This window comes from Aythya marila (genome assembly GCF_965140915.1).
Source record: "Aythya marila genome assembly, chromosome: 6".
NCBI lineage: Eukaryota > Metazoa > Chordata > Aves > Anseriformes > Anatidae > Aythya > Aythya marila.
In genome coordinates this window covers 37135587-37162036 of record NC_139047.1, presented here as the reverse complement: position 1 = coordinate 37162036, position 26450 = coordinate 37135587, and the positions used below count along the sequence as shown (strand labels likewise).

The 26450-nt window shown below is 43.7% G+C and overlaps 1 protein-coding gene across 1 annotated transcript in view; it reads right to left on the bottom strand.

The window, feature by feature from the left end:
* EPC2 (enhancer of polycomb homolog 2) overlaps positions 1 to 26391 on the bottom strand; it is a 40262-nt gene extending 13871 nt beyond the window's left edge. Inside the window, exons 1-7 of the mRNA XM_082763462.1 lie at positions 25993 to 26391; positions 11265 to 11424; positions 5089 to 5234; positions 3522 to 3728; positions 2619 to 2767; positions 2210 to 2342; positions 146 to 337 (exon numbers count right to left, since the gene is read on the bottom strand). Of these exons, the coding sequence (XP_082619588.1) occupies positions 146 to 337; positions 2210 to 2342; positions 2619 to 2767; positions 3522 to 3728; positions 5089 to 5234; positions 11265 to 11424; positions 25993 to 26145 (1140 nt within the window). The 5' untranslated portion in view covers positions 26146 to 26391. The remainder of the gene's footprint in view (positions 1 to 145; positions 338 to 2209; positions 2343 to 2618; positions 2768 to 3521; positions 3729 to 5088; positions 5235 to 11264; positions 11425 to 25992) is intronic.
* Positions 26392 to 26450: the final 59 nt, after the last annotated feature.

Genomic DNA, 26450 nt, shown 5'->3' with positions numbered 1-26450 from the left:
ACAAAGGAAAAAAATAAAAATGCAACTGTCTTACGTATAAATCAACCATCCAACAGTTATTTGCTATTTCAAACTATGCTGTCCAAATTACAGGTAGCTGAGTTTTTCATTTTCTGTAGGCTAAAATTTTCTAACAGATTATTACCTGCGGGAACTCATCTTCGTCTGAACTGTGGAAGTCATACTGTTTAATATCACTCTTGTTGATAACAGGCAAGGGCTCGGCAGAGGGCTGTTGAGGAGTTACCACACACTCTATTTTAGGTTTCTTTAGATACTTCTTCTTTTGACGGACAACATCTGATACCTCCTCCTTTAGAGATGAATGATGAGGATGCTGTTTGTGAAGAACACACAACAGTTCAGCAAATGACGTGATTAATCTCGTTTCTTCATCTTGTGCCTCAGAAAAACATTACTGCTCATCTTGCAGAGCCTCTCAACGTGCAGCTTTTGCGGACCACTTCAGACACATCGCAAAATTTATTGAAAAGGTCTGAAAAACCCCCAAATTTGCCTCAAGTTATCTTTAGAAAGGTTTATTAATAAACTGAAAGCTTTCAAGCTAAATGACTAAGTTAAAATTCCTTTTTTTCTTTTAAGTACACTCAGTATATTGTAATTGGAAATCGTATTCCAATTATTTTCTTAAGCCTCAGTTTTCTACACCAATCACTTAGAATTTTCTCAACTGCTCAAAACTGTTCACAAGAAACGTTAAGTTTCCTGTTTCTTGCATTGTTTCCATCTTTTCTGAGATGGAATGCTATTAGTTTTTACATTGTTTATTTTTTAAGGTTCTGCTGACATAAGTCCTCTGAAGTAAGCAACTCGAGTAATATTAAACTGCTCACTTGAACAAAAACGCTTTTAAACTTCAAAGCTGTTAAATAAGATAGATTACTTTTCCTTCCAAAATTTTCATTTAAAGAGTAAAAGCCATTGAAGTTTTTAAAGCATTTAAATTTCCCCCAAATTACCACTTTTCAATAGCTGACTAAAACTAACTCCAGTGACAGAACTCAGCTGCACAACCGGAGACGAGAAACAGAAGGCTGAACAAAAGAGAAGCAAGGAGAGGGATTTGTATCGCATTTAGTGACCACTGGGTGTCGCAGGTGCTAAATACAAACTTCAAAAAGGTGTTCAACTCCTAACAACTTGCATTTCAGATTCTCTCTCAAAAAACATATCTTGATTTGAGTATGATTATACAGTAAAAGCCATCAAGTCACACAAACACAAGTGAAAACAAGCTTACAACTAATACAACCTCGTAAAAGTGAGTAGTAACACTAAGAATCCAGTAGTTTGCTACAGATGTCATATAGCATGTCTCCGTGCAGGTTCTTCCTGTATTTCATTTCATTCCCAGTGTGCTCATGTATTCTATACATACTAAACATAAAGCTCTCTACTTACTGTGCACTAAGAAAGCTAAAAAAGTCCTACCACAATTAAACAATTTGTAACCCCCATATAATCTACTACATTCTTACATATTTAAAATGTAAGATGACGCTGCAGCAGGAAAAGGTGACTGCTAAGTAATTGTTTCACTGCCCACAAGAGAATTTTAAAAAACCAAACAAAATACTGAAGAATAGCTCCTGTGTTGCTACACCTGCAAACCACACAGCATAAATGCCTTCCTAATGAGAAGTGTACGTGCCCCTGTAGTAATGCAACTGCTATTACAAATTCCACTAAGTTGTTTTAAAACCAATGTTGCTCGCAACATTTTTGTTGCTTGCAACAAGATAAAGCAGTTATATTCTTCTGTCTGCAAGCGTTACCACAGTTCAGAACAGCTCCTAAAATCCTTGACCATTCTAGCTGTTAAGCCAAACTCTTTGCACTGAAGGCTAATCAGTATTCATAGACAACACTAGCAGAAAAATTCAGTGCTCTGGTCTCCTGTCAAAGGGAAAAGGAACAATAATTCCCCCTATTTTGCAGTCTTGAAGTCCTGATTCCCACATAAAGCATTCATACTTACATCATCTTAGCATGAAATGGACAGAACTGTGAGAAAGTGGCTACTACAAAGCTGCTGTTTTGGTGATGCAGGCCATTTAAAACTTAAGTGAGAAAGAGGACAAACATTCAACAAGCATAACAGATCGCTAGATAGTCTTTCAATGCATACATCTGCAGGGTATGTCCAGAATAACAGGTAATAACGGACTTGCAGCAGAAGAAAGGTTACCTTAATTTTACATTCTTGAACTTTGTGATGATTTCCATTATGAAGAGTGGATGGAGTTGTGCTCATCTCTTTTTCAGGTCTGTTAAGTTTCACTTCATTGAGGATTTCACCTCCATAATCACCTAGATGGTACCTTCAATTAAGAAAAAAAAAAAAAAGAAAAAACGTGATTAAAAATATAACAGTGCTTTTCCACTGGGAAATGCCTGAAGAACAAGTAACAGGCTGCATAAAACCCTTCTGTTTTAGCTTCTAAACTCTACAGAGTAACATAAGCCTTCAGCCACACGTTTGCTGAAGGCTAACATCCATATAGAAAGAAATTACAAGAGCTATCTTCAAACTTAATTAATGAAAATTAAGGCCTTAGCATTATAGATGACTTTATACAGACAATTTCAGAGTTTACCTTTTCTCTACAACTTCCAATGTTAAATGCAATAGCTCGCGTTTTGTTTTCTCTCTTCTCTTAATCATCTCCAAAATTGTTATGGCTCTGCTAAACTCTCTTCTCAATTTCAACATCTTCTCGTAAGATGCTTCATCATTCTTTCGATTCTATTGAAAGATTAAGAAAATTTCACATCAAAAGAAAAGCCTGTGAGGCATAACTAGCAACATTTTTGAAAAAAACACCACCATACTGTTGCTGCAAGTGAGAAGCAATAGTACATTCAGAAGAAACTTTTCATAGCACATAACCTCATTGGTAGATGCCACGAAAAGCAAAGGAAAACCAGCTCTCAAGATTAAATTGAAGAGGAACTCTTCACTCATTTTCCCCATGCTCTCTCCACTCAGATTACCTACCAAACCAGTGCTAGTTTGTCAGAACAAGGAACTCGGGTCTTGGTGCCTAAAGCTTTTTCCACTTTGATTCTATACACTGTGAGGTTGCATGCACTTATGTACAGATTTTTAATTACTCAGCCTTTTCCATCAGTCTTAGCATGAATTGATATGAATGGCAAAGTGCCACAAATACAAAACCTGAATTGTTTACTAGGTGGTAAATGGAAGAGTTTTCCTCTCTTCCACTGTAGTCTGCAAACCTATAAATCAGCCTTTGACTTTCAGCTTTCTAGAAAATGGACAAATTGTAAATTGACATAGAAAACAGATTAGAAATGGACTGAAACTGACTACATCATTTAACAGGTTTGAGGTTTAGGTGGGTCATCTAACATCGCAACTATTAATAGAGATAAACAATGAAATCAATTAACCATGGATAGCAAAGGACTGATCCTGCCATATGCTGGCAAGGAATTAAATGGTTCTTACCAGTGTAGAGGATTTAAAACAACATTACCTTTCTTGTCTGCATCTTCTCAGTTCTCCTCCGAAAGGCAACATAAGGGTCGTTGTTGGTGGAGCCATCCCTCTTTTCTTGTTTGATTTGAGGGATGAGAGATGGTCCTCTGCAATTCTTACGCTTTCTTACCCAGTAGTCATATACAGCCTTAATAAGGTAGTCATCCTCATTTAGCAGCAATTTAGCTTCCTGAAGTGTTACAAGCTAAAAGAGAATATTCAGAAAGTGCAACTGAGATGGGGTGGGGCAAGAAGAAAGTCTTTTATGTGTCTTCTACACTTTCTAGATAAACTTGATCCATTTCCAGCAAAAGAGAGAAAAGGAGAAAAGAACACTGATCTAAATCCAAGCACTTAGGCCACCAGTTGGTCTTCCTAACTTAGTTCCCAGCTTTTCTGGATTAGCATCATCAGCCCTCAGAGCCTTTCATACAGGTCTAGAAGGAACGTTGGGCACACTGACAAAAATTGATTTGTTTCTTAAGCTCCAATAACCTGGAGGAGTTGTTTTTGTCTTACCATTCCTATCACAGAGCTCAGGTAAGACCTAGTCAAAGTCAGCTGAACATTTCTGCAGCCCAACAGCAGAAGCAGCTTAAACATACACACTGCAATCTCTCAAGTCAAGCAGAAAAAACTACAGGAGTCCCATGAAAATTTCTTATATAGAGAGGGATTTCTCTTTACACACCTTCAAAAGAGAGGCTACATTGTAAGGAGCAATTATAATGCTTCCTGTGCACATATGGGCTTTTCTGTTATTTGTTCCCTTAAACGTACACTTTCTGGTGTAAGAACTCTTCGGCTCCCTGAGAAATAACTCCACATACTTCAAAGTTACATGTCAGAAACTGATCCGTCAGGTACAGTTTCTGAGCAATTTTCTGAATTCAAGATCCTTCTCCAGACAATGGTCTCCTGTAACAGCTCAGGAACTTAGGCCTAAAATACTGGCACCTTTCTGATAAAATAACTGGCACCATGTGCTTGTTCCTACAGCAAGGAAACCAGCCTTTGAGTCTGACCTGGAGAATAACTTTCTTTCTTGTATCACTGCAGTTTATACCACAAGGGCTCAGTCTTAAACCCTTTGCTTCGCTGTCTGTGCATCGAAGTCTCTTACCTTCAACTGAAGTCAATGCCCACTGTACCAAGTGAAAGGAAAATCTGGATTCTCATACACATTTATAGACAAATCTGTACACCCACCAACCACTATCAGCTCCTTTCATGCCAAAGCAGGTAAAAGTAGATGGTTTTTAAGTTGTCTTCTTGTAACTTATTACAATTAGGAATTAAAAAGTTTAATACCAAGCCCCACCACCACACATGCACCCACTCACCTATACTCCTGCTCTCCACTTATTTTCCTAAGTTACCAATAAAGACAGCAATGAAATTTCTGTAGTTCTGCAGACTCGCACAAACATTCTTACCCACTTACCAGGAAATACAATGAACTGAAAAACAAAAACCAAACTAAACCAACCAACCAAAAAAAACAAACAGAACCACCCCACCAGACATGAGAAATAGCTGAGCCATTTCTTAGCGCAGCAAGATACCTGACTAGAACTGGCTTTTTCAAGTCTGTCGATCATTATTTCAAACTGCAGTGGCTTGATTTCCATCTTCCGATTTAGTCTGTTCAGTAAGGTTTCATCCTCAGAGTCCATATCGTAATCTGGCTGTTCATTGTCCAGATTAAAGGCTGAAACAAAAACACACACACACAAAATAAGTGAATACAAGAGCACGCATCTGACAACCAGAAATCAAAAGCCATCCATAAAATCAGCAGACCTCTGCCATGACACTTCTCTTTACACTAAAATGTGTCCCCATATAGAAGAACTAAGACAGTGTTCAGAAGCTTCTTGTCTTTGGCTTCCTATACAACGGGTAATCAGGGAAAGCTCATTTTCTTTTAATGCAGCTTGAAGGGGTGATGGGAAAAAAACTTTACTTCTAAAAATTACCATAGGGGCATACAAATTTTAATATCTCCCTGCACAACAAAAGCAAAAGTGCTTTTTTGTGCTGTTATAATACAGCTCCTCCATAATATCACAGTAAGATTCTTAACAATTACGATGATTTTCAGTCAAATCCCATACTCAGAGAAAAGTACTTAAATGGAAGTTCCAATACAATTTCAGTTGCCCGTTTTTAAGTAATTCAACTAAATTAAATTATTAAAATATTTAATAGGCTAAATTAAAAAAAATAGCTTGTGTAACCAACTGTAACAAGGCTAGACCAATCCTGTGGGAAGGCACGTTACTTTTTCTCCAAAAGCAACTCAACTCTAGACGTAGAACCTGAATCTTTCTCCACGCTCTTCAAACAGTACGCTCCTGACTTTACAGCAAAGCTCATAGCTTTATTACACATTGCCCTAGTCATTCTCCATACTTAGGCAAAGTTTCTGGTCCTACGAAAAGCAGAAGGAAATCATCATTCAGATAACATAGCAGCAATTTTGTTTACGTGAAGTATGAGAAAATCCTATACAGCAACAACTCTTATTAGGTGCAACTGATGTTTCATATAAAACTACAAAGGGTGAAACACTAACTCCAACGCTTCAAATAATTATTGCACCAACAGCAGTGAAGGCTTGTTGAAATATATTCTATTTGTACTGGACCACAAATCAAAGCACTATCTTATCTCTACCTTCCTAAGTGATGGCTGTATCCGAGTGTCAACTTAGAGAACAACTCTGCTACCAAGCTTCCTGGTGCACTCTGAGGGGACCCAGGAAACACCAGAATCAGAAGAATGATGCAAAAAATCATTTAAAGCACCTGGCCTGGGCAGTCAACTACAATGAAATAAGCAAGATGTTCCTTCCTCAGGCCAGCCCCAGACCACTCTGTCTGTATTCCAACGCAATGTATTAGCTTTTATCACTGACAGGGTGTAAAACAATCTGTTCGGCTTCGCATGGAGACTGAGGAGAGGCACTCCCAGATATATCTGAGAAGTGTTAGGATGCGATCCCTTCCCATTTTCAGCTGTGCCCTGCTACCTCCCAGAAGAGGCGGTGCTTCACTGAACTAATTCTGAGAACGACACTTACTCAGAAGGCTTCACCGGCTCAACACACACTGTAAACACGGTCTAAAAATAGATTTCAAGAAGAAATTAATACTACTACTGCAGTATGGCTGTGGGTTACAGGGAATCATTAATACTACAACTCGATAAAGTTGCCGTGCAGATTCTGTTCGGACACGTCCCACTGTCCCTGGGTACGTGACACCCAGTTCTCCCTCTGAACATCAGCAGCCGTGTATCAGACTTGTGCTACGGCTTACAGCATTTGGGTCCTGTAGCTTCCATGGGAGAAAATCACAGTTTTGAAATAGAAAGTGACCCAGACTATTCATTCTTTAAAAGCAGAGCTCTGTAAAGCTGCGTTAAGAAACCTCTGAACCCTGTTCCTAAATAACACATCAAATCAACTGAACTTCCTAAATAAGACATTTGCTGATAAAACCTCAGCTATATTAGCAGTTGTTATTTTTTTAATCTATAACATCTCAAAAAAGGGCTGAAAAAAAAAAAACAGGAAAAAAAACTGTAATCCTTAAAAATCAAAAACTCTACGCCCTGAATTCCAACTCCATGAGAATATTTTGACATAATCAAAGTGACAAGACTCAGAAGATAAAAGGTATCCAGCATGCACTTGTCAGAAGCAAGTTAGGCTGAATAAAACCCATCTCATTCTTCTCTACAAAAGCACACAGGTGCTGTCAGAGCCGTAGTAGCCCTGCTTTTTATACCTCCTAGCAACACTCTCTGGCTTGTGAGTAGCATGAGAAGCACCGCAAGCAGAAGAAGGGCAGGTTAACGGTGCTGGAGCAATGGCAACAACACTCGCATTCCACCTCCTGGTTCACTGCAGGCCACAAAACCTCAGCTACCTGCTGGAAGCCTGCAAGTCTCACGAAATGCAGCCTTCCTCCTGGTTCATGCACTCTACCTCCCTGCCTTTCCTGCTGGTAGTTCATGGGGCTGGCTAGATGGATCGAGTTTTCCTGCTCCAACACTTGTGTTCTTCCACGCTGCACGTTTCTGTGGGGCGCTGTAGAAAGTGATCCTATCGCTAAACCTCACCTCGTATAAATGTTCAAAACTTGCTGGCTTGCTAATTGCTGTTGCAAAACTACCACCCCACCTTACACCCTCTGCCACTGTAACCACTCCTGCCGGCTGTGCCTTTCGCAGAGGGATTTGCTTTTGTTTACACGAGCTCCCTTAAGTACTGAGTTTATACTAACCTATGGAAATGGAATTTGCTTTAAAGTTATGTGAAATTGGGTTTAACATCACAAAATTATCTAATTGAATTTACTTAGCTAATTAAGGCTGTGGTTCAACAGTCATTTTAAGCTGACCTAGGTGAGTTACCACTCAAACAAGCACCTCCACGAGCCTCCCCTCCCCGGCGAGCTACACATTGCTCCACCTTCCTCGTGCTGGCACCAGGAGTCCCACGATGAGCCAAGACAGCGAGCTGATAGATCCAGACGGCCACCAAAAACCAGATAGGCCTTCTGCCAGCTCACTTCCCCCAGCTGACCCAGCTGAGAGCACAGCTTCCACCAGGAGGGTGCTGGCAGTCAGAACAGAGCAGGCTGTGTTTATTCTGATGGCATCAAACCGTTTGCTGTGGGTTAGCACAGGTCATGGTAATTATATCCAAAGTAGTTCACAAAGCAGCAAAACGCCTTCTCAACGGCAAGGCTGCGGCACCTGACCGCACCAGGGCTTTAACGCTGCCCACCTGCACCAGAACACCTCTGCCAGGCAGCTATCATGCAAATGCCCACTTGACATGGCCACAGGCTGAACAGCTCCTGTTACAGCAGCCTCTAAAAATGTAGAAAAATTCTTTATCATAAGTAATATTACTCCCCCTTTCTCTCTTTTTGTTTTTTTAGATTATTAAAATATTATTTACATGCAAACATCCACCTGTGGGTCCCCCTCCGTTCTGTTTTCTCACATCCCCCTTACAACCAGGTTTTAGTTTTATGCTTACAGAGAAAATCTAGGGAAAGGACATGCGGATTGAGTAGCCTGACCTACCAGAAAGTAAGCCCAAACAGATTTTATCCCAGAATTTTTTGGATCACTTTCATGACCATGTAGAGGTCAAGCCCCAACTTCAAACCCTGAGCTGACCACAGTCACCACAAATGCATCTGTTAAATTACTGCATGCCAGCTTAAAAAGGGTCAGCATGTCTTCTCTTCTATTTAACACCACTTCAAATCATCATGTGGGCCTTCCTGTCACACTGGGGTCTGATCCAATCCAACCCTAAACGTGACACAAGTTTCCCCACACAGAAGCCTGCCCACTATTGGATTTCATTTAGACAACTGACGAGCCCTGCAGCTCATGAAGACTTGAACTTGCACACCCATATCCAGTCAGATCCGCTGGACTATGACAGATGTGTTTTCCATACAGCATTTCTAGTCACATGTACATACACCCCAAGTACATTTACATACGTTAACAAAATAGTTTTTGCTCTTCCTATTGCCATTAGCAGCACCAGTTTTCTAAAACACACTCAGCTTTAATTCTAGGATAGATACAAGCGTAGTAACTTACTCTCTGTTGCTTATTAGCAATTTAAAATCTATCTCCATGCTACTAAAACTACAAACATCCAGGGAAGATTATCAATCTCACTGACATAATTAGAATAGCTCAAGAGTTGTGTTTCATGTTCAGTTCAAAGCCACCCGCCCTAGTGCCACCCAGCTCCACTAACGCTTAGGATCCAGGCCAGTTCAGGAATTTCATGCCTCACTTTTCTCCACTTTGAGCTAGCGGTACAAATAAAAGCATTACACTAGTAAAGACTAAAATCCTCTGCTATCGAATGGGCTGCAAGATGATTTACTTGTTATTTGTTCGTAATAGCCACGAGTATGGAGTATGGTATGTGGCCTCCCGGCGTCTGGCAGTTTATATAAGTCACACCACAACAGCAAGTGTTGTTGCTCTTTGTGTTTTTAGCATTAGAACAGAATTTCGCAGCAGCTCCTGCAGCATAAAGCAGCTTTGTATCACACCTACCGCAAGCAGACTATGTGGGAAAAGTTATCCCAAAGCACTAGCTGATGTTTATTTTCAGCTCAAATACCTCCTGTAATTCTGTCCAGAAAGGCTGTGAATCTTAACAATACGAAGTACAGTTTGACACAATAACGCTTTTGAACAGATTTGTTAACAGCATTTACAGCGTTTCTGGCACCGCCCAAACAATAAAACACTTCCCTTATTTAGCAGCTTTCTGTCAGTGTAGTCAACCTGCCTCGCTTCGCAGGTTTTTCTTCTATTATTAAAAAGAGAAATACTTCATTTCCTTTAGCTCGCTTCTCACATTACCGGTACGATCTCTAGTATACCAGGGAGAACCTCGAGCATGTTATTTCCAAAAGCCTCCTTATTTTGTGAACACGTGGGAAAAAACGGGAGACTTCACCATGCTACTGAGAAACGATGCAAGGATCTTCAATACACAGCAGGGTTTGGGTTTCTTTGCCTAACTTCAAGTTCAGTTGAATCTCCAAAAGGAAGAAAGCATGCAAACATGAAATGCCTTATCTGCTCAGATCTACATGGAGATCAACAGCCTCCTGTTTTTGATCCCTAAAACAGGGATGAACAGATTTTCCTGTTGTTGATCCCTAAAAAAGGGCTGAACGGATGCTCACTGCTGTCTGGGAAGATGAAGCTGGATAACATCACTACTGCTTGCACAAAACCCAACAGCAGTGAGTACACTTTCCGTTCATGATGCTTTCCACACCCCTGTCAGCAGTCCTTCCAATATGACTACGAAACAAAACCATGAATCAGTGCTAAGAAAATCTCCACAAAAACTCGGTACTGAATTTGTGCTTCAGTGTGAAGACCAACAAACCACAACAATAACTGCACTGAAGGTTTTGCTGCAGAGATGAACTCTAGGGGAAGTCCACGTCCCCAAACAAGCCCCTAGAATGACATGCCGCAGAGGACAAACATGATTTGCATGCCAAGCAACAACTGAGCTACTGAAATACAAACACTGTCACTTGTCAGCTGAACCTCCAGAGACCACTGGGGATACTTAACTAGGCTTTCAGATCATCTAAAACCCAGGGAGCCACACATTTCCAAAAAAAATGCTTCCTCTTACCTACAAAGCAAGCTCAGAGTTCCCTACAGGAAGGAAAGTCACTGTTTTAGCAGAACACTGAGAAAAAAACACTGCTACCCATAACACATCCAGTAAAGTCATGCATGCTGTAGTGATTAGCTTGAATTTCAGTTAGCACAGCTGAAACCAAACCTTCAAAAAGGTTGTTATAATCGGTAGAATCAAGGCTGATTTCATTACAAAACCTCTATTTGGTTCATCCCCATTTATACTGAACTTTTGAATTAATGGGCTTTGAAGTAACTTTTGAGTTGACTGAAGACAAAGCTTGCCAGCTACTGCAATATACAGTAACAGCACAGAGCCCATAATACCTTCAGGGAAGACAAAAAACATCTTTACCCTTAAATTCCTCCAGAAATTTACAGAAGAAAATGGAAATTTACATATTTAAACCCCCCTTGGACTTCCGAGTTTTTGAATACGGTAGCAATGTTGTCCTCAAGACTGCTTAAAGATTACTTAATTGTAATTAAAGGGAAAAACCAACATTCTTTAACTTACGTTGAATGTGAATGAACTGCTTTGGTTGCTTAAACTCTCCTTTATACAAACGATTGTAATAGTTGACATTGCTCTCTGCTTCAGGAACTGGGATAACCATGCTCTCTTTCTTTTCTCTGAAGACTTGTTGTGCTGAGATAGCCCGTTGCAAATGATGTTCCTGCAAGATAAAAATAGTTTATTGTGAAAAAATTCAGCATACAGCAGCACGTACAAAGACAGCCTACTCTCCTACTGTTTTCCTGATGTCTGCACAAAACCCAGATAGAAGAGTTCAGTCTCCCCTGCGTTTTAGAGGACAGCAGGCTGCTTGCTGCCAGGTCAGTGACAGAAGACGTGTTCTCCATCACTTCGCATCGCTGGGGGGTTCCCAACAGCCAGGAGCCTCAGAGCTCCCGTGAACGTAAGGCAGGACTCAGAGCAGATGAAAAGAACCCTTTGTTCAGACAACAGCACATTCCTTTTCCCAGACCAGGAAAAGGTCATTCAAACTACACAACAGCCTTCGTAGGGAATTAGGGCTGGTATAAACCAAACCCATTAAAAACTGGCATAGAGAGATTTTATGCAAAAATCAGTTAACACACACAAAGTTCTTTAAAGTGTTATTATAAACAAGAGATTCAAATCAAAAGAATAGCTAATTTAATCATTCCTGTTTCCCCAGCAGTTCTTACCTGCCTGCTGCCTTTAGAAGTTCAGCCAGTTAGGAGTGACAAGGAGTCCCCACAGCGTAACACTTACAAAGCACGGACTCCCTAAACAAGCATCACTTCATTTGACTGCTAAGGGACAGACGCCAGAATTGCTGCAGAATCCTTTCAGGTTAGGCGCAGCCCACAGTAAACGCATGAATTTAAGGACTTTTTAGGACTCTCAAAGGTTTTCTTTTATCGATACTTGAGGATCTTTGTTGGAAAAAAAACAGTACAACTCCAGCGTTACCATTTGTGCTGCTCTCCACATACCATTTTGGTGCCATCTGAAGAAACCCCAGATGAACAGGGTGGCAAGAGGAGCCCCAGCACACCGTCAGCTGAGGGGCTACCTGCCCCCAAGCCAGCAGCTGGCAGCAGCACAGAGCAGTGTGTGCACGCTTCAGACCCTCTGGTGCAGTTTTCTCATTTAAACATCACAAAAGTGTCTCATGCCAAGGCTCCGAATGGCTCAGCTGGCACACGTAACTTTCTGTGAGCCCAATGAAGAGGAGGAGTGGCAGTCTTCACCAGGACAAGATCTTAAATCTCCTCCATCCATGCAAGCCAAACACAAAACAAGCTGCAGGCTCCTAATCTTAATCCTAATCTCTCGTGGAGCCAGGAGACGTTTCCTTCTCCTCCCATAGAGCAGCACTCTCACCTCCAGCTCCCAAATTTGAAGGCAGGATGGATGACAGCACGATATCAACTTGAGATCTGCCCTAAAGCTTGACTCTCGCTGACCTTTACAACCCTACTGTGCCTACTCCGGGGGCATCGGGCTATCCTCCAGCCATTCCCACACATCGAACTACTGGAAAACATCCCAGAGCAGAAGGCAAACATCGCTGCTCCTCCTCCTTTGGTTTGCTGGGGTGCCCTCCCCACAGCCAGCCTGCCTCAGCAGCACGGCACCAGCACCCCCAGCAGCAGAACCAGCGCTTCGACGGCTTGCATTCAGGGAGGGCTCTCAAAGAGGAAGTAACTCCTGTTCTTAATTCTACAGAAATTATTTACAAAAAGCATCCCAAATGAAAGCAAAATCTTTAAAAATATGTAAATGGCGTTTAATAAATTACACTCTTAAATATTGAGATCCTGCAGAAAGGAAAATAACGCAATTCCTGCAAAATTAGAACATAACAAATCAGCGGCTGGAAGAGCAGCTTTGGGAATCTCCCCGTAGCAGATGAAGCCACATTAAATCAAACTATCGGGCTCCCCAGTGAACGCTATTAGAATTAAGACAAGAGTGCAATCAAATATCTGGTGTGATTTGCCTGCGTTAATACGTACTGAATCAATCTGTCATTCTACCATTAAAGTACGCCTTGGAAAGCTCTGCAGAGCTGAGCAGGTATTTCAGCTACACCAGAATTTGTTTCATTACCGCGCTGTTTTCCACGGGTGTCCCTGGGGCTGCCTCTTTACAGGCAGCTGCTCAGGAGAAGGGCTTTTCTTGAGCACCCCCCCCATCTCCCCGGACAGCAGTCCAAGCCTCTGCCACTCCAGCAGCCCACTGACAGACTCTCTTCCAGTTTCTCAACGTCTCTGAGACACTTGGGGAAAGCAGAGTAACGGGAAAAATCATCCCTGTGAAAGATCATCCCAAAAGCAGCCTCACCCCTGAAAAACTGAGGAGTATCAAACTTCCTGCTGTGGTGGCCATGCTCCCAGCTCAGGACACGTCCCTTGCCCATCTCTTGGCTCTTCTGCCAGGGCTTCTTCTCAGCCCAGCAGGATTCAGCCCCAGGAACCCACCTGGGCACTGCCCCTAGTTCAGCCTCATCGGTTTTCAGCTGGACCAGCCCTCAGGTTTGTCAGGTTTCAGCTGGACAAGCCCTGAAGTCTGTCAGCACCCACAGCACCAGCTGCTCCTCCGTGGGGGCAGGCACTGCACAGCAACACTGACCAACGTGTAGCTGCCCCCACTCCTCCAGCACCAAACACTCAGACACTTCTAAAAAGCAGTGAAGAAGGGCAGGCAGCAACCAAAACAAATCACGCTGTGGCTCCACAGCCCACTGAGCAGCACAGCTGAGTAATTCAGATCATTCTCAGTTCTCGTAACGCTGCTTGTAGGTGTAGGGAGAGCTCCCAAGGCAGGGCTGACAATAGGTGTTAGTACTCACTCTACTACAAAACATCTCCAAGCAGAACGCAGCCTTCACGCAACGAGCCTGACACGCAGCACTGTCACTCAGCAGGGCTGCAGAGGCAGCAGATCAAGTACGTCATTTCCACAGTTAGCAAAAAAATAAAGCTATTAAACATTAACTTAATGAAAACAAATTTCAACTCCCGAAACAGTTCTGTGTAACATACTTGGAAGATTTTTGTACAGTCTGCTTAAATGGCTTGGTTCAACCTGCAAACAGCCTTTTAAAGGTTTAATGATGGATTTAGCAACCGGTGCACCCAGACATCCTTTCATCTGTTTTGCTTATTGTTTTGAAAGACACAACATATTTTAACTTGTACTTCAGTGTGCAGCAGGCAAGATAAAAGGATCTCGTAACTGAACAGTAGAGAGAACCGTGATGATAGCAAGCAGAACGTGCTCCTTTTAATTCCCGTGGCAGCATCTGTCAAGGAGTCATTAACCACTGATTTCTTAAAAAGCAAATCCCAACCTTTCTAGGAGGACTGAGAACATCACACACAACTTCAGCCTGTTTCTGTGGCTGTCAACGTAACAGAAACATCCCCGTGCCCAGCACACAGCCAGAACACAGCTGCTCTCCAAGCACAACACTGGTCCACCTGGGAAGGGAAACAGCGACCAGTACCAGACATTATTTTCACCCTCAAGAACCGTATTCACCAACACAACCCCTCCCTTTTACTCTGCTGCTGCAAAACCAAAGCACTTGGATCCCAAACAGCTGTTTGCTCTTTCCCTTAGCCTTTAAGCTCCCTGCAGGTACCTCCTCCAAATAAGCTACTTCTAAGCTAGCCCAAAGCCCCCTTCCTTCCCACCTGCAATCAAAACCAGAATTAAAGCAGAAAAGAAAGCATGAGAAGACCTTCCTAAAGCCTAGACAGGCTGTTTGCCCAACATTATACTCAAATCAGGAAATAGATCAGCTGGCATTTTTATAGTTCACGTACAGATCCAGGAGCAGAAGAGTTCTGGTATGAAATGTGCAGACTCATCTCGCGACGTCGCAGCCACCACAAGACGTTTAAGTGACATCTGTCAGCAGCACTTCAGGGAAAAACACAGGAGTGTCGTGAAGCTGAGGAGTTACCTCACCAGCAAGAGCTTCTGGGTTTGGGTTTTTATTTATTTATTTATTTTTAAAGAGATTTCTGTGCATGCCCATTTAGCCCAACAAAATTACAACCGATTACCTGAAGTACAACTGACATCTTGCCCTAACATCATAACTGGAAGTGGATCTGAGCAGTGAAAGGCTTAAAGAGGGTGCTGAGGGCAGCTGGAACACCCCCAAGAGCCAGGATACCTGCAGACCTGCTTTCCTTTCCTTCTCCTCCCTCTGCCCTGGGAGGGAAAGCAGGTGGCTGAAACAGAGCCGCACGGACAGCAGGAGCCCTGTCTGTGCCCACTGCAGTTTTCACCCTGGCAGAAACTCATTGCCTCATTTCTCCTTTATTCTGAAGAGCAAGAAGTTCAGTGAATTAGCATACAAGTTAGAAGTGGATCAGTACCAAAAAAATACAATGCAGAATCAACCTAGTCAGGAGTTTCCTCCTCTTAAGAGACTATTTCTTACAGAGCAGTACCAAGAGGTGGTCAAACAAAAATTCCACGCTGCTCTGGAGCCAATGCCCCAATGCAAAGCTGCCTCGGGGGCTGGGAACTCCTCCCCGGCTGCCCGACTTGCATGTGGATAGGGCCCACAGAGCCACTTCTTGAGCTCTCTTTTGGCCCTACCCCCCTTTTATTTTTTAAATCATCACAAGAACTACTTTTCCCCACGCCAATTTGTCTTCCTTACTGCCAAATTATGACTATGGGAATAAAGGCAGTACTACCAGTAGGCTGCTGCTCCTGACACCTCCATGAAGGAGGCAGCAGTGTGAATTGAACAGCACTACTCCACCCCAAAAATTCACAGAGGCCTAGAACTAGTAAAGTTTCTATTATTTAACTACTCAAAGTCACTCAGTTGTTTCCCCAAAGTGAGACCAAGACACTTTTCTGCCACTGACTTCCCTTCTCCAGCTCTCAAGCAACTGTAACATCACAAGCAATGCGAGTGCCACCCAAAACCAAGCACAAGCCCTTCTGGTACGAATGCTTTACAGACAAATCATCTGGTTACAGACAAATCACCTGACTATTACCTCAAAAACGCTGATGTAGGCTGCTAAGAGAGGTGATAAGATTTTTCGTGGCCCACCTGCTCTAAGTGCGCCCAACTTCCTTGGATGACGCCTGGTCTCACAGGTCTACACAGGAGCTGGGGACTTCAATTAAGGAAACCCAAATGAGATTAAATGCCCCCAAAAAGAGCTTTATTTCCTCTCTGGCAGCCTGACTGAAGCCAATTTAAGCGCTATAAAATGACTTCAAAGAAGACAGGCAAAAAAACTAGCCCACAAAACACTGACAGGTACAGAGGGAAGATGGACAGAGAAAAATCACAACCACTTGCATGTTCCTTTAGTTAATCTGGCAGTACATAAAAAAGCACAACTTTTATAGAAGTTTAATGTGAAAAAAATAAAAACAAGGAAACAAGCAATGCAATTTACATCATTCTATATAATGATGGACCTGGAATGACCAAGACATCCCAGCTATTACCCGACTGAGGGGGACAGCAGTGGTACGTGAGCACATACAGTCTCTCATTCATATAAACGATTGTTCCCTATTTGTGAATATCCCACTGCCATAAAACTGTCACCAGTTAGGAAACGCCAAAACCAAATCTTCCTCAAGAACTGTATTTTACAACTACATTAATTTCCACTTCGCCAGAACTCCAATCATTAAAAATACAATTGTCAGCATGAAACTTCAAAGAATTCTGAATTTAAAATCCCTTTTAGAGAGACTGTAGACAGCATTTCAAAAGTGTATCTTTTTCCTGAAAAAAAACAGAGTATTTTGTTCCAAGATGCCTTTGTTATCACTTAGGAGCAAACTGTTACAGACAGTGCAACATTCAGTCAAATACCAACAGTTTCCCTTCAGCTCCTCGCAAGGCACATTTGCATCACTCAGCAGGTAACAGGTACAATTTTAAACAGAAAAGGCTGCTAACAAATTGCTTCCGAGGAATTTATTTTCTTGAAAGCCTGCTTCTATTAGCGTAGCTCCATCGTGCCGAGTCAGACAAACCGAGACGGAGAGGTGAACACCTGGCTATAAATCCTCTCCGATGTTTTTATGCCATTAATCTGCAATAATTTCAAAGGCAGATTTCACACCAAGTTCTCCCCTTTACTTCCCACAAGGTCACACACAGACCCCCAGCTCCACACCCCAGAGCTGCAGCAGTGGCAGCAAGAGGGAAGCCTGGGGAAGTTCCCCCAGGTGACAGCAGCTCCTGGGGGGCCGTGTCCCTGCAGGGTTTGGGTACCAAGTGACCCTACTGATTCCACCTTCTTTAGGGATGCACTTTTCTAGGAATTTTCAGATCTAACAAGTTGCTTACTGTACCTCTCTCCTTGCCAAGCTGTGTAATTAATCTCCTGATCTGCGTGCAACATTTTATTCCCAGGAATCCATTTCTATTATATATAAACAAAAACAAATTTTATTTAAATGAAGGATAAACACCGATACCTGGGAGTTTGTATTTCAGAGTTTTACAAACAAACCTCTTCACCAAAGCACTGAAGAGCCGATGAACATGGTCAAAATCCATCACACAAGGAAACAGAAAAGATACCAGAGATTGGTTCTAAAGTTACATCAACTGAGGAAAAAAAAAGTTTAAAAAATTAAAAACACAACTGCACACCCATTAATTGGTAGGAATTAAAATTATTAACTATAAGATTCCATTTCAACTCAACCTTCTCTAAATATATATTAATATTTCTCAACTTTTTGTAGTAGCAGCGCCTCTCCTTTTACCTTGCTTACCTAGTTACTGGATACCACCACAAGACATGCAGTATTTTGTTTGCATCTAAGTTTAGCACAGGGGAATTGGAGGTTACCAGGATGCTTCAAAGTACAAACAGCTTTTGTTATGCAGCTCAGACTGGTCAGGCAAAAAGCACGAGTCGCAGCAAGACAAATGGCAGAAGGTTAAGATAACCAAATTATAAATTGAGATGTAAACAACAAAACAACCAGGGAAAAGGGGGTGGGAAAGGTTTATAAATATGCTGGCTACAAATAGATAAATAACTGAATTACTTTGTGCCACAGGGGACATCAGATAAAAGGAGGAGAGCACAAGTTTACTGATGTGGAAAAGCGTCAGGAAGCTGACATGTAACAAACTGGAGAGCAGCCTCACAAGGCAGGCTGTGTAAGCCCTAACTTCTCACAATTTAAGATGACACGCAGACCAGAAAATACCTTACAGAGAAAGATTTTACTGAAGCAGCCGTACTGCGAGGTGTGGAGCACACCAGAGAAGCGAGTCGACGAGCTGCAAGCAACCCAGTTCTGTCCTCAGACATCTGCCGGTGGGAACGGCATTTTTCCTTGCCAAGTACCTCGTTTCAGACGAGTCCCTGGCATCACCTCGCCTGCTCTTTCTGCTCTTGAAGTGAGCATTTCAAGTACTGGAAGACCAAGGGCATTTTAGTGACTTGAATGTATTAATCACAATTAGAACTGCAGCAGTGGAAATTAGGAAAAATACAAACTCAGGGTGTTTTGTTTTGTTTTCCCTGCAGACTTGTCCCTTCTCCCTTACATTTAGGGCAGTTCTGCTAAGGATAAGAGCAGTATCTTAAACTACCACTTTCAGTAACACCACAAGATAATCACCGCATATTAACAAACAGGAATTTGCAAAATCAATTTAAAAGAGAACTTCAATATAGTACTTTCCAAAATACTTCGTTGTAATGTTGAATTGTGCCAAGTGAGATTGCCATCGTTTCACATTTATTGATAGTACCTTTAGTTTCGTTAAATCCCCTCCCCACTTCTTACTGCCTTTTTATGTGCGAGAATTTAGTTCTGATTCACTTTTTCTCTACTTGTTACAGAAATTTGGGTTCTACAATTACTTTTCCCCAGCTATGGCTGTCATGACACCTGAAGCTTAACTGTAAATTTTGTTTATGTAAATACTAAACGCGGTATTTAGCTCTACAAAAGTTGAATGGTTAGAATCTGATAAATATGCTAGGGGCACATAACTTCAAGTAAGTAAAAACAAGGCATAATTACCAGCTTTGTTGGAAAAATAAGTTAGAGAACTTTTTGAATGCTAAGTTGCCACCAAGGTGATTTTTCTTCTGACAAATAACTAAAACCAAGATTAATACAAGCAGATTTATTGTTTGCTCCTTTAAATTATTCAAATGGAACATTTCAACCAAGCTCAATCAACACAAGGTGTACAAAGCTAACTACTGCTCAGTTTTGCCAAGCAGGAGCAAGATGAAACCTGGCACCAGGCAGTTCAAAACACCACTGAGGTTGCCCGAGGTGTTTCTTTTCCAAGGTTTTCTTAAACTGAAGGAAAGGGGGAAATTGCTACCTGCATGGGAGGAGTTGCAGAGCACAGAGACACAGAAGGGAGCTGCACTTCACCCCGAGGAGCCCTGCTGTAAGGGAAAGTTCCTGCATAATGAGCGGAGGTGTGAGCGCTCCTCCTTCAGGCAGGTGCCATTGTTCTCCACCAGGATCAGGCGCCCCAACGAGTTAAGGCAGATTTCGTGGCCTGGCATTAGCTGACCCCGTGCATCCGACTCTAGCCTGCAGCCAAAATGCAGCTTTATCTAAATTAAGTGTGGTTTTAAGATATGGCTGAGCCCATTTAACCTCTGGATGACACCAAGAGCGGGAGACTCCTGCTCTCCATCCCCAAGCCTCCCATCCCGTTTCCCGCAGAAGCACACAACGCTCCCCTCTTCCCCAGCCAGAAAATTACAGCCCTTCCACGGCCAGAAGGGGCTCGGTACGCAGACACAAGGGAGCAGGACAGGAGGGAGGTGCAGACTGTCCCTACTCGCTCTGGACTACAGGCAGGCCAGCTCAGCCCTATCTTGAAGCCTCCCTCCAAGATAAATTACTTGACATTTGTCACAGGCTAAGCTTGTACTAAGCAGCAGCTGTCACAGGTTAGCTGATAGGTGTTAACGCGATAAACCCTAATAAACTGATCCAGAGTTTGAGTTTTAAGAGAAAATCTTTGTATTGTTTACATTCAGCCACATGTTTACACCCCACGTAAATTAAAAGAAAAGCTCCTCAGTTTAGCAGCTCACCAGTTACCTACACCCAGCTGCACTGCAGCTCAGGTGGGGGACAAAACTCGTCAGCAGGTACTTTAATTACCACTGCAGTCAACCAAAGTTAACAAAATCCAACCTACTTAGTGTTAACGCTGATGCACCATCACCAAATGGGACACTGAGGAGTACAAGCAGTGGACTGAAAGAAGTTTCTGTTAGCCACAAGAGTGTTTTGTGGGAAAAAGCATAGGAGGGATGGAAGATGACAGATGAAAATGGAAATAATGGCTGGGGAATGGAGCTGGGATAGGGACTTACGAGGAATGTCACTGCGTGATGCCAGGGGCATCACAGGGAGGGGGGAAACCTAAGACCTGAAGACAGTGGAAGAAGTCTTACAAAGAACTGAATTTAAAAAAAGAAAGTCCATAAATAAGATTGCAACACAGCTTTATGATACCTACTACCAAACACACTTCAGTAATCCCAGCAGCCTCCACACACACACAAAAAACAAAGTAAATAAATACACCAAGGTGCTGAGCTCACCCTGAGAGTAAACTTCCACTGGAATAACACTTCCCCCACACACAAGGCCCTCAATTCAAGTCAAACCCCATTTCTTCCCCAACTCAAGCCTGCTGCCTTTGCTTTGTACAGAAACACAATCCTTTGAGTTCCCCGTACTTCAACTTCCATGAAATCTTGAGGGATTTTTGTTTTACAGAGTATTTGTTGGGTTTGAACTTCAGCTCTCCTCTATTTACCTTCTACTTCAACCAGCGGTGTCCTGGTGTTGTCTTTGTTTTACACAGCCCCTCACTTGTAAGCAACTTCCAGAGTTCAACCGCAGGTTGTGAACGCACGCCCAGCATCCAAATCTCAAGTTAGGACAGATTCTGTCCACTTAGCCATAACTGTTTGGAATTCAGCATTATCAAAAAGTGTAATTCGTCCTTTAACTTCTGCATAAGCTAATGAAATCAAGAGGTGCTGACTGTTGTTTCTGAAGAGCCATGCCAACTTCTCTGTTAAGATGCTGACAGATCTCATAATGTTCTCAGTCTTGAAGCTGCAAACCTGCCTGGGAAGGCCAAAGGTCCGATTTTTGTTCATCCAGATCCATCATCAGGGGAGATGCACACTTGCTGCCAGACAACTGCGACCTTTAGCTATGTAACGCTACTGCATACGGTGCCTGCTTCCCAGCACACGCACGCTAGCTAAGAAATGAACAAAAAAGCAGCCCATAAATTCATGTGATAGAAGGAACAGCAGCTGCAGCTTGAAAACCTAACAGCTAGGATTTCGACTCAAATGGGAATAAAAAAATAAACTTAGGTGGAAGAGCAAACAGGTTTTGCAAAGCTCTCCTCCCTGCCAGGGATGGGCAGACAGACACAAAGCGCAGTTAGGATATCACTTGGTTATTTCCTGTAAATTTACTACCCTTTCTCCCATGAAGTTCACGGTTCACCTAAACTTCTTCAAGTGCTTTCTAAACCCAAGTGCCTCAGTGGTACCTGCTTCTGACCAGCATCTCAACCAAGACTTGGCTGCACTTCTTTAAGCACTGCCCTAGAACTTAGGGATGTTGACATCAAATCCAGCAACAGAACCTGACCTCCCGCTGAAAAACACCTTCAGCATCATGAAACTGAAGCTTTTTAAGGGTGTTTTAAGGCACCTACCGCTTAACACACACGATTTAGAAAAAAATAAATACTTACACGAAGTTATAGTTAAAGCCGTTTATTCATGCTATAAAAGCAAGCACCTGCAACACTTGCATACACAAATGGGCTATAAAAAAGGCAAGTTTCCCAGGGCGGGTGTGAAAGCGGGCCTGAAGTGGAAGGGAAAACATAAGCAGGAGCAGAACCGCTACAAGGACCTCCAAACTCTCCGATTTCACTGCAGAAAGCAAGCGGCAGCATGGAAGCAATTAACACGATTCCTAGGAGCAGAACGGGTATCAGACAAGAGCACTCACTTCCAGGCACACAATGAGCTGCAGCATGTGGACAACTCCTTCTTATCGACACAACATCCAAGGAAAAAAAAGCATAATCCATAAAATATGTAAGATTTCTACAACATGAACACACGCAGCATGAAAACCCACCAAGGAATAATTATTAAGTGCCTATAATCTATGAAACAAGTCCGGACTCTTTAGGCATAACTCAATGCACAAGGAGATGTGAATCTCCCAGACAGGAGCACAACTTGGCTTTCCTTCCTATTTAAGAAGCAGGTAAGCCCTGCCTAAAGTTCATGATACCTTCTCTGTGTACACACAGGTGTTTCCAAATCCTCCTGATGGAACTCTTTCAGTTCATTGTATCAGCAAAAATATTCACTGTGTTACTCTGTGTCAACAAAAATAGCCAAACAAGAAAGTGTGACTTGGGGAAAATGAATGCTTCCTGCCTTAAAAAGGAAACAAATATGCTGCTCAAAACCACCACTACCTCCCAAATGCCTTGAAAGCCAGACGATGAACTCAAGCTTCCAGTGCTACAATGGAAACTGAACTGACCGAGGGACGGCAGAAGTATGAACAGAAAGCAAAACAAAATTTCTTCGAGTTAACTATTTCCAGCCTTTCAAAGTACTCAAAATTGAACATTAAGACCTAACAACCAGTGAAGATCATCCCGAGGCGATCACTCAAGGACTGAGAATGAAATTCACATCTTGTTCCTACTCTGTCAGTGCTTTAATAACCTTAAACCATGCCCTTAGCTTGCCATCCATGTGCCTTCCCCCAGCCTCAACCCTGTCACCCAGTTCATGCACGGCCACGACTGACACAAGTGCTCAGGCAAGAACTTTGAGGTGAGCGTTCAGATTTATCTGACCAGCAATCTAGGTATCCTAAGTGACTGCCACCAGTATCAGCATCAGCAATTACCACCACTTCCTAACAACTCCCATGAAGTTAAATCCAGCCTGAAGTGCTTCAGAAGGAAATTTCTCTCATTAAACATGATTCTTCCCCCAAAAGAGGTAACAGCATTCTCCGGTAATATGTATTCAAATTAAGAAAACAGTTGTATGATAAGAAACAAAACAAAGGCTTATCTATTCTGCAACCTCTCCCCCTTCTAGTAAAAACAGTTCATTAGCACCACGACACACGATTTCTATTCAGCAGAAGGAAACCGCTAGGAAACACTCAGCTCAGTTTCTGAAACTCACAGAAGGACACATTGCTTAGCTGCAATCTCCCTCTAACAGGAGATAAACCAAAACACGCTCTCTTACTCGGGTTTAATTTAGGATAAATTACAAACGCTTGCTAACATAAACACACTACATACCAGAAGCGTAATTCTTTCACAGCTGGAGTCTCCACGTGAGCAAAATGAGCTGCTGATTTGTAAACGCTGGAAGTGGACATAAATCTCTAAGATATGTAGATGGAAATAATTCCAGGGTATTCGTCTTGATCAAATCAAGAGAGAAGTCAAACAAAGATGCTCACACCACGCACTGGGCAGTATCACTTCTTGCAGCATGACCAGTGGTGCATATCGTTGCGCTGTCTCGGACTACAGAGTCCAAACAACTTCAGTAGCAGTATTAGAAACAAGTGATAATGATTAATCCCTCCCAAGCTTTAAACCTGTCTACGTTCCAGATGACAGTAGCAGTACATAAAAAAAAAAAAAAGCCTTAAAAAACAAACAAATCAGAGGCTGTATTTTTGGTTTGCAAAACATCAACAAAGCAAACCCTACACCTCTACTAGCGAAACCGGGTTGCGAAAAAAATACAAGTCAGACAGAAAGCTCAACCCATTTTAAGTCCTGAAGAATTTGTAAATCCCTAGTTGTTCTCAGTTACCATCAGCCCTGGAAGTTGCCCTGTATCACAGTCAAGCCCTACGCACCACACGAGCTTTCTGGTTTCAGGACCGCTTGGCAGGGAGGCACACACGGACAGCAGCGCGCTGGGAGCTTCGCATCTTTCTGCAGCAAATCTAAGTCAGCAGCTGCCCTAACGGCTTCAAACACCTTCCACAACAAACATCCCCGGCAGAAGTCAGAGCAAGAACACCTTCAGACAGCTACGGCACTGAGATGACACAAACGGATGCGTGAACATCTCCCTCTCCTCAAAGTCCCTTTCAGGACACATCAAGCGAATCGCAGACAGCTTTTTTCATAGCAAATATTGCTAAAGTGAATTTCTCCATAGTTTACCTACTGCCATCTACAACAGCCTTTCCAAGAAGCGCTTTATGGACCACTAACACGTAAATCTACCTTTAAAAAAAAAAAAAAAAAAAAAAACAAACATACAACAGGGATCCCTACCTATTTGTGTGACACCGGATAGAAACCTACCCCGAGACTGAAGCTGTCACTACACTGTCACTCTCTGTTAATAGCACAACTTACAATCTCGTTTGGCTAATGTATTTAGCACCGTACTTATATATTGCTTCACTGACCATCGCATTCTGAGACTATTGCATAATGTATCAAATACAGCTACATCTAACTATGGTAAAAAAAAAAAAAAAACAACTCATTATTACAGAAAAGAGACATTTCAGTACAACACTAAAGCAGTTTTACTGCGCTATAAATCTAAACTTCACAATCATTCCGGCAGCCCACAGAGTAGCTTGCTTGCGCTTAACTTGTTAATGGAGATGGTTTTATTTAAGATGTGAGCTATCAAAATAATGCAATGATTTATTAAAAAAAGCCTTGTTTTATAAGCACTAAATGCAAACAGGGGGCTGCGGGAGATACTTTAAAGACAGAAAAGCAAGGGACCCTCCAAGACTGCTTCGTTATCACCACGGTGTTGTTCCTTTTAGACACGATCCCGGAGCCCGGCAGAAGCTGCCACTCGTGGAGGCACCGTGGGCTCGTTTCACGCTGTGACAGCACCGGGTGCACAGCAGGAACACGGGCAGGATGCTCCGCCAGGGGATCCCTTCCAGCATCAGCAGGCGATTGAGAAAACCAATCGGGGAGGCACGAAGCCTCCCTTTGACAGCTGCAACCTCGGCAAAGCCAATCCACAGGCGCAGAGCCCTGCCTGAGGCGGAGACACGGCTTCATTGAAGAAATCCTTGCGGGCACACTCGCTCCGGGCCGGGGGCTCTGAGGGCCGGGGGCTGCCCAGCGGGGCCCCACAGCACCAGAGCCGGGCCTCCCGCCGCCTGTCACCGCCTTGCCTCGGCGGGACGGGCCCGTTCTCGGCCGTGCCGCTCAAACAAGCTCTATTCTCGCTGTTTTTCTCCTCACACCGGCTGCCGGTGCTGTGACAGGGGCCGCGCGGGCAGCCCCGGCCCGCTTGGGCTCGCCTCAGCCCGGCCCTGAGGCGAGCCGGCGGTGGCGGCACGCTACGCCAAGTGCGCCCGCCCGCTCATTCAGAGCCGCGTCTTGCGCCTTCCTCCTCCCTACGCTAGCGTAGCGGCCTCCCCCCCGCTCATCAAAACACTCGCGAGTCGGGACGCAAAGAAGATGGCGGAGCAGGGCCCGCTTACGGCGCCGGACAGCGGCTTACGCTGCGCTCTTTGCGCAGCGCCCCGTAGGACCCGTGCAGCGCCGCGGCGGGGAGCGTGCGTAGTGCGCTTGGTGAATGCCGATGGCCTATTTCCCGTGAGGGGAGGGGGGGGGTGGCTGATAAACAATGGTGCCCCCCCTGCGCGGCTCCCTTACCGATTCCTCCTCCTTCTCCATCCCCGTGGGCATCTGCGGCACAGCCCGGTTGATGGAGACGCAGTCGTTGAGGTCGGGCATGTCCTTGCCGCGGTAGATGGGCAGCGGTTTGGCGGCGTCTAGCGCCCGGGCTCGGAAGGAGAGTTTGCTCATTGTCTCCCCCTCACAATAACACCCCGGGGCCGGGCGGGCGGGGAGGGGAGGAGGAGGGGGGGGGGGGGCCCTCAACGCGGCCTCGCCGCCGCCTCCCAGCCGCTCCCGCACCCGGCCCGCACCACCATGGAGGGTCCCGCCGCCCCGGAACAGCTCTCCGCGGGGCCGCCCGTAGCTCACAGCGCACGCCCCGCAGCCCTAGATCCGCGCCGGGCTCGCTCGCTCCGCTCCCTGCGCCATGGCAAACATGGCGGACATTAACCAAAGCCGCCAGCGATCCCGGCAGCCACCGCGAGAGCCGGGGG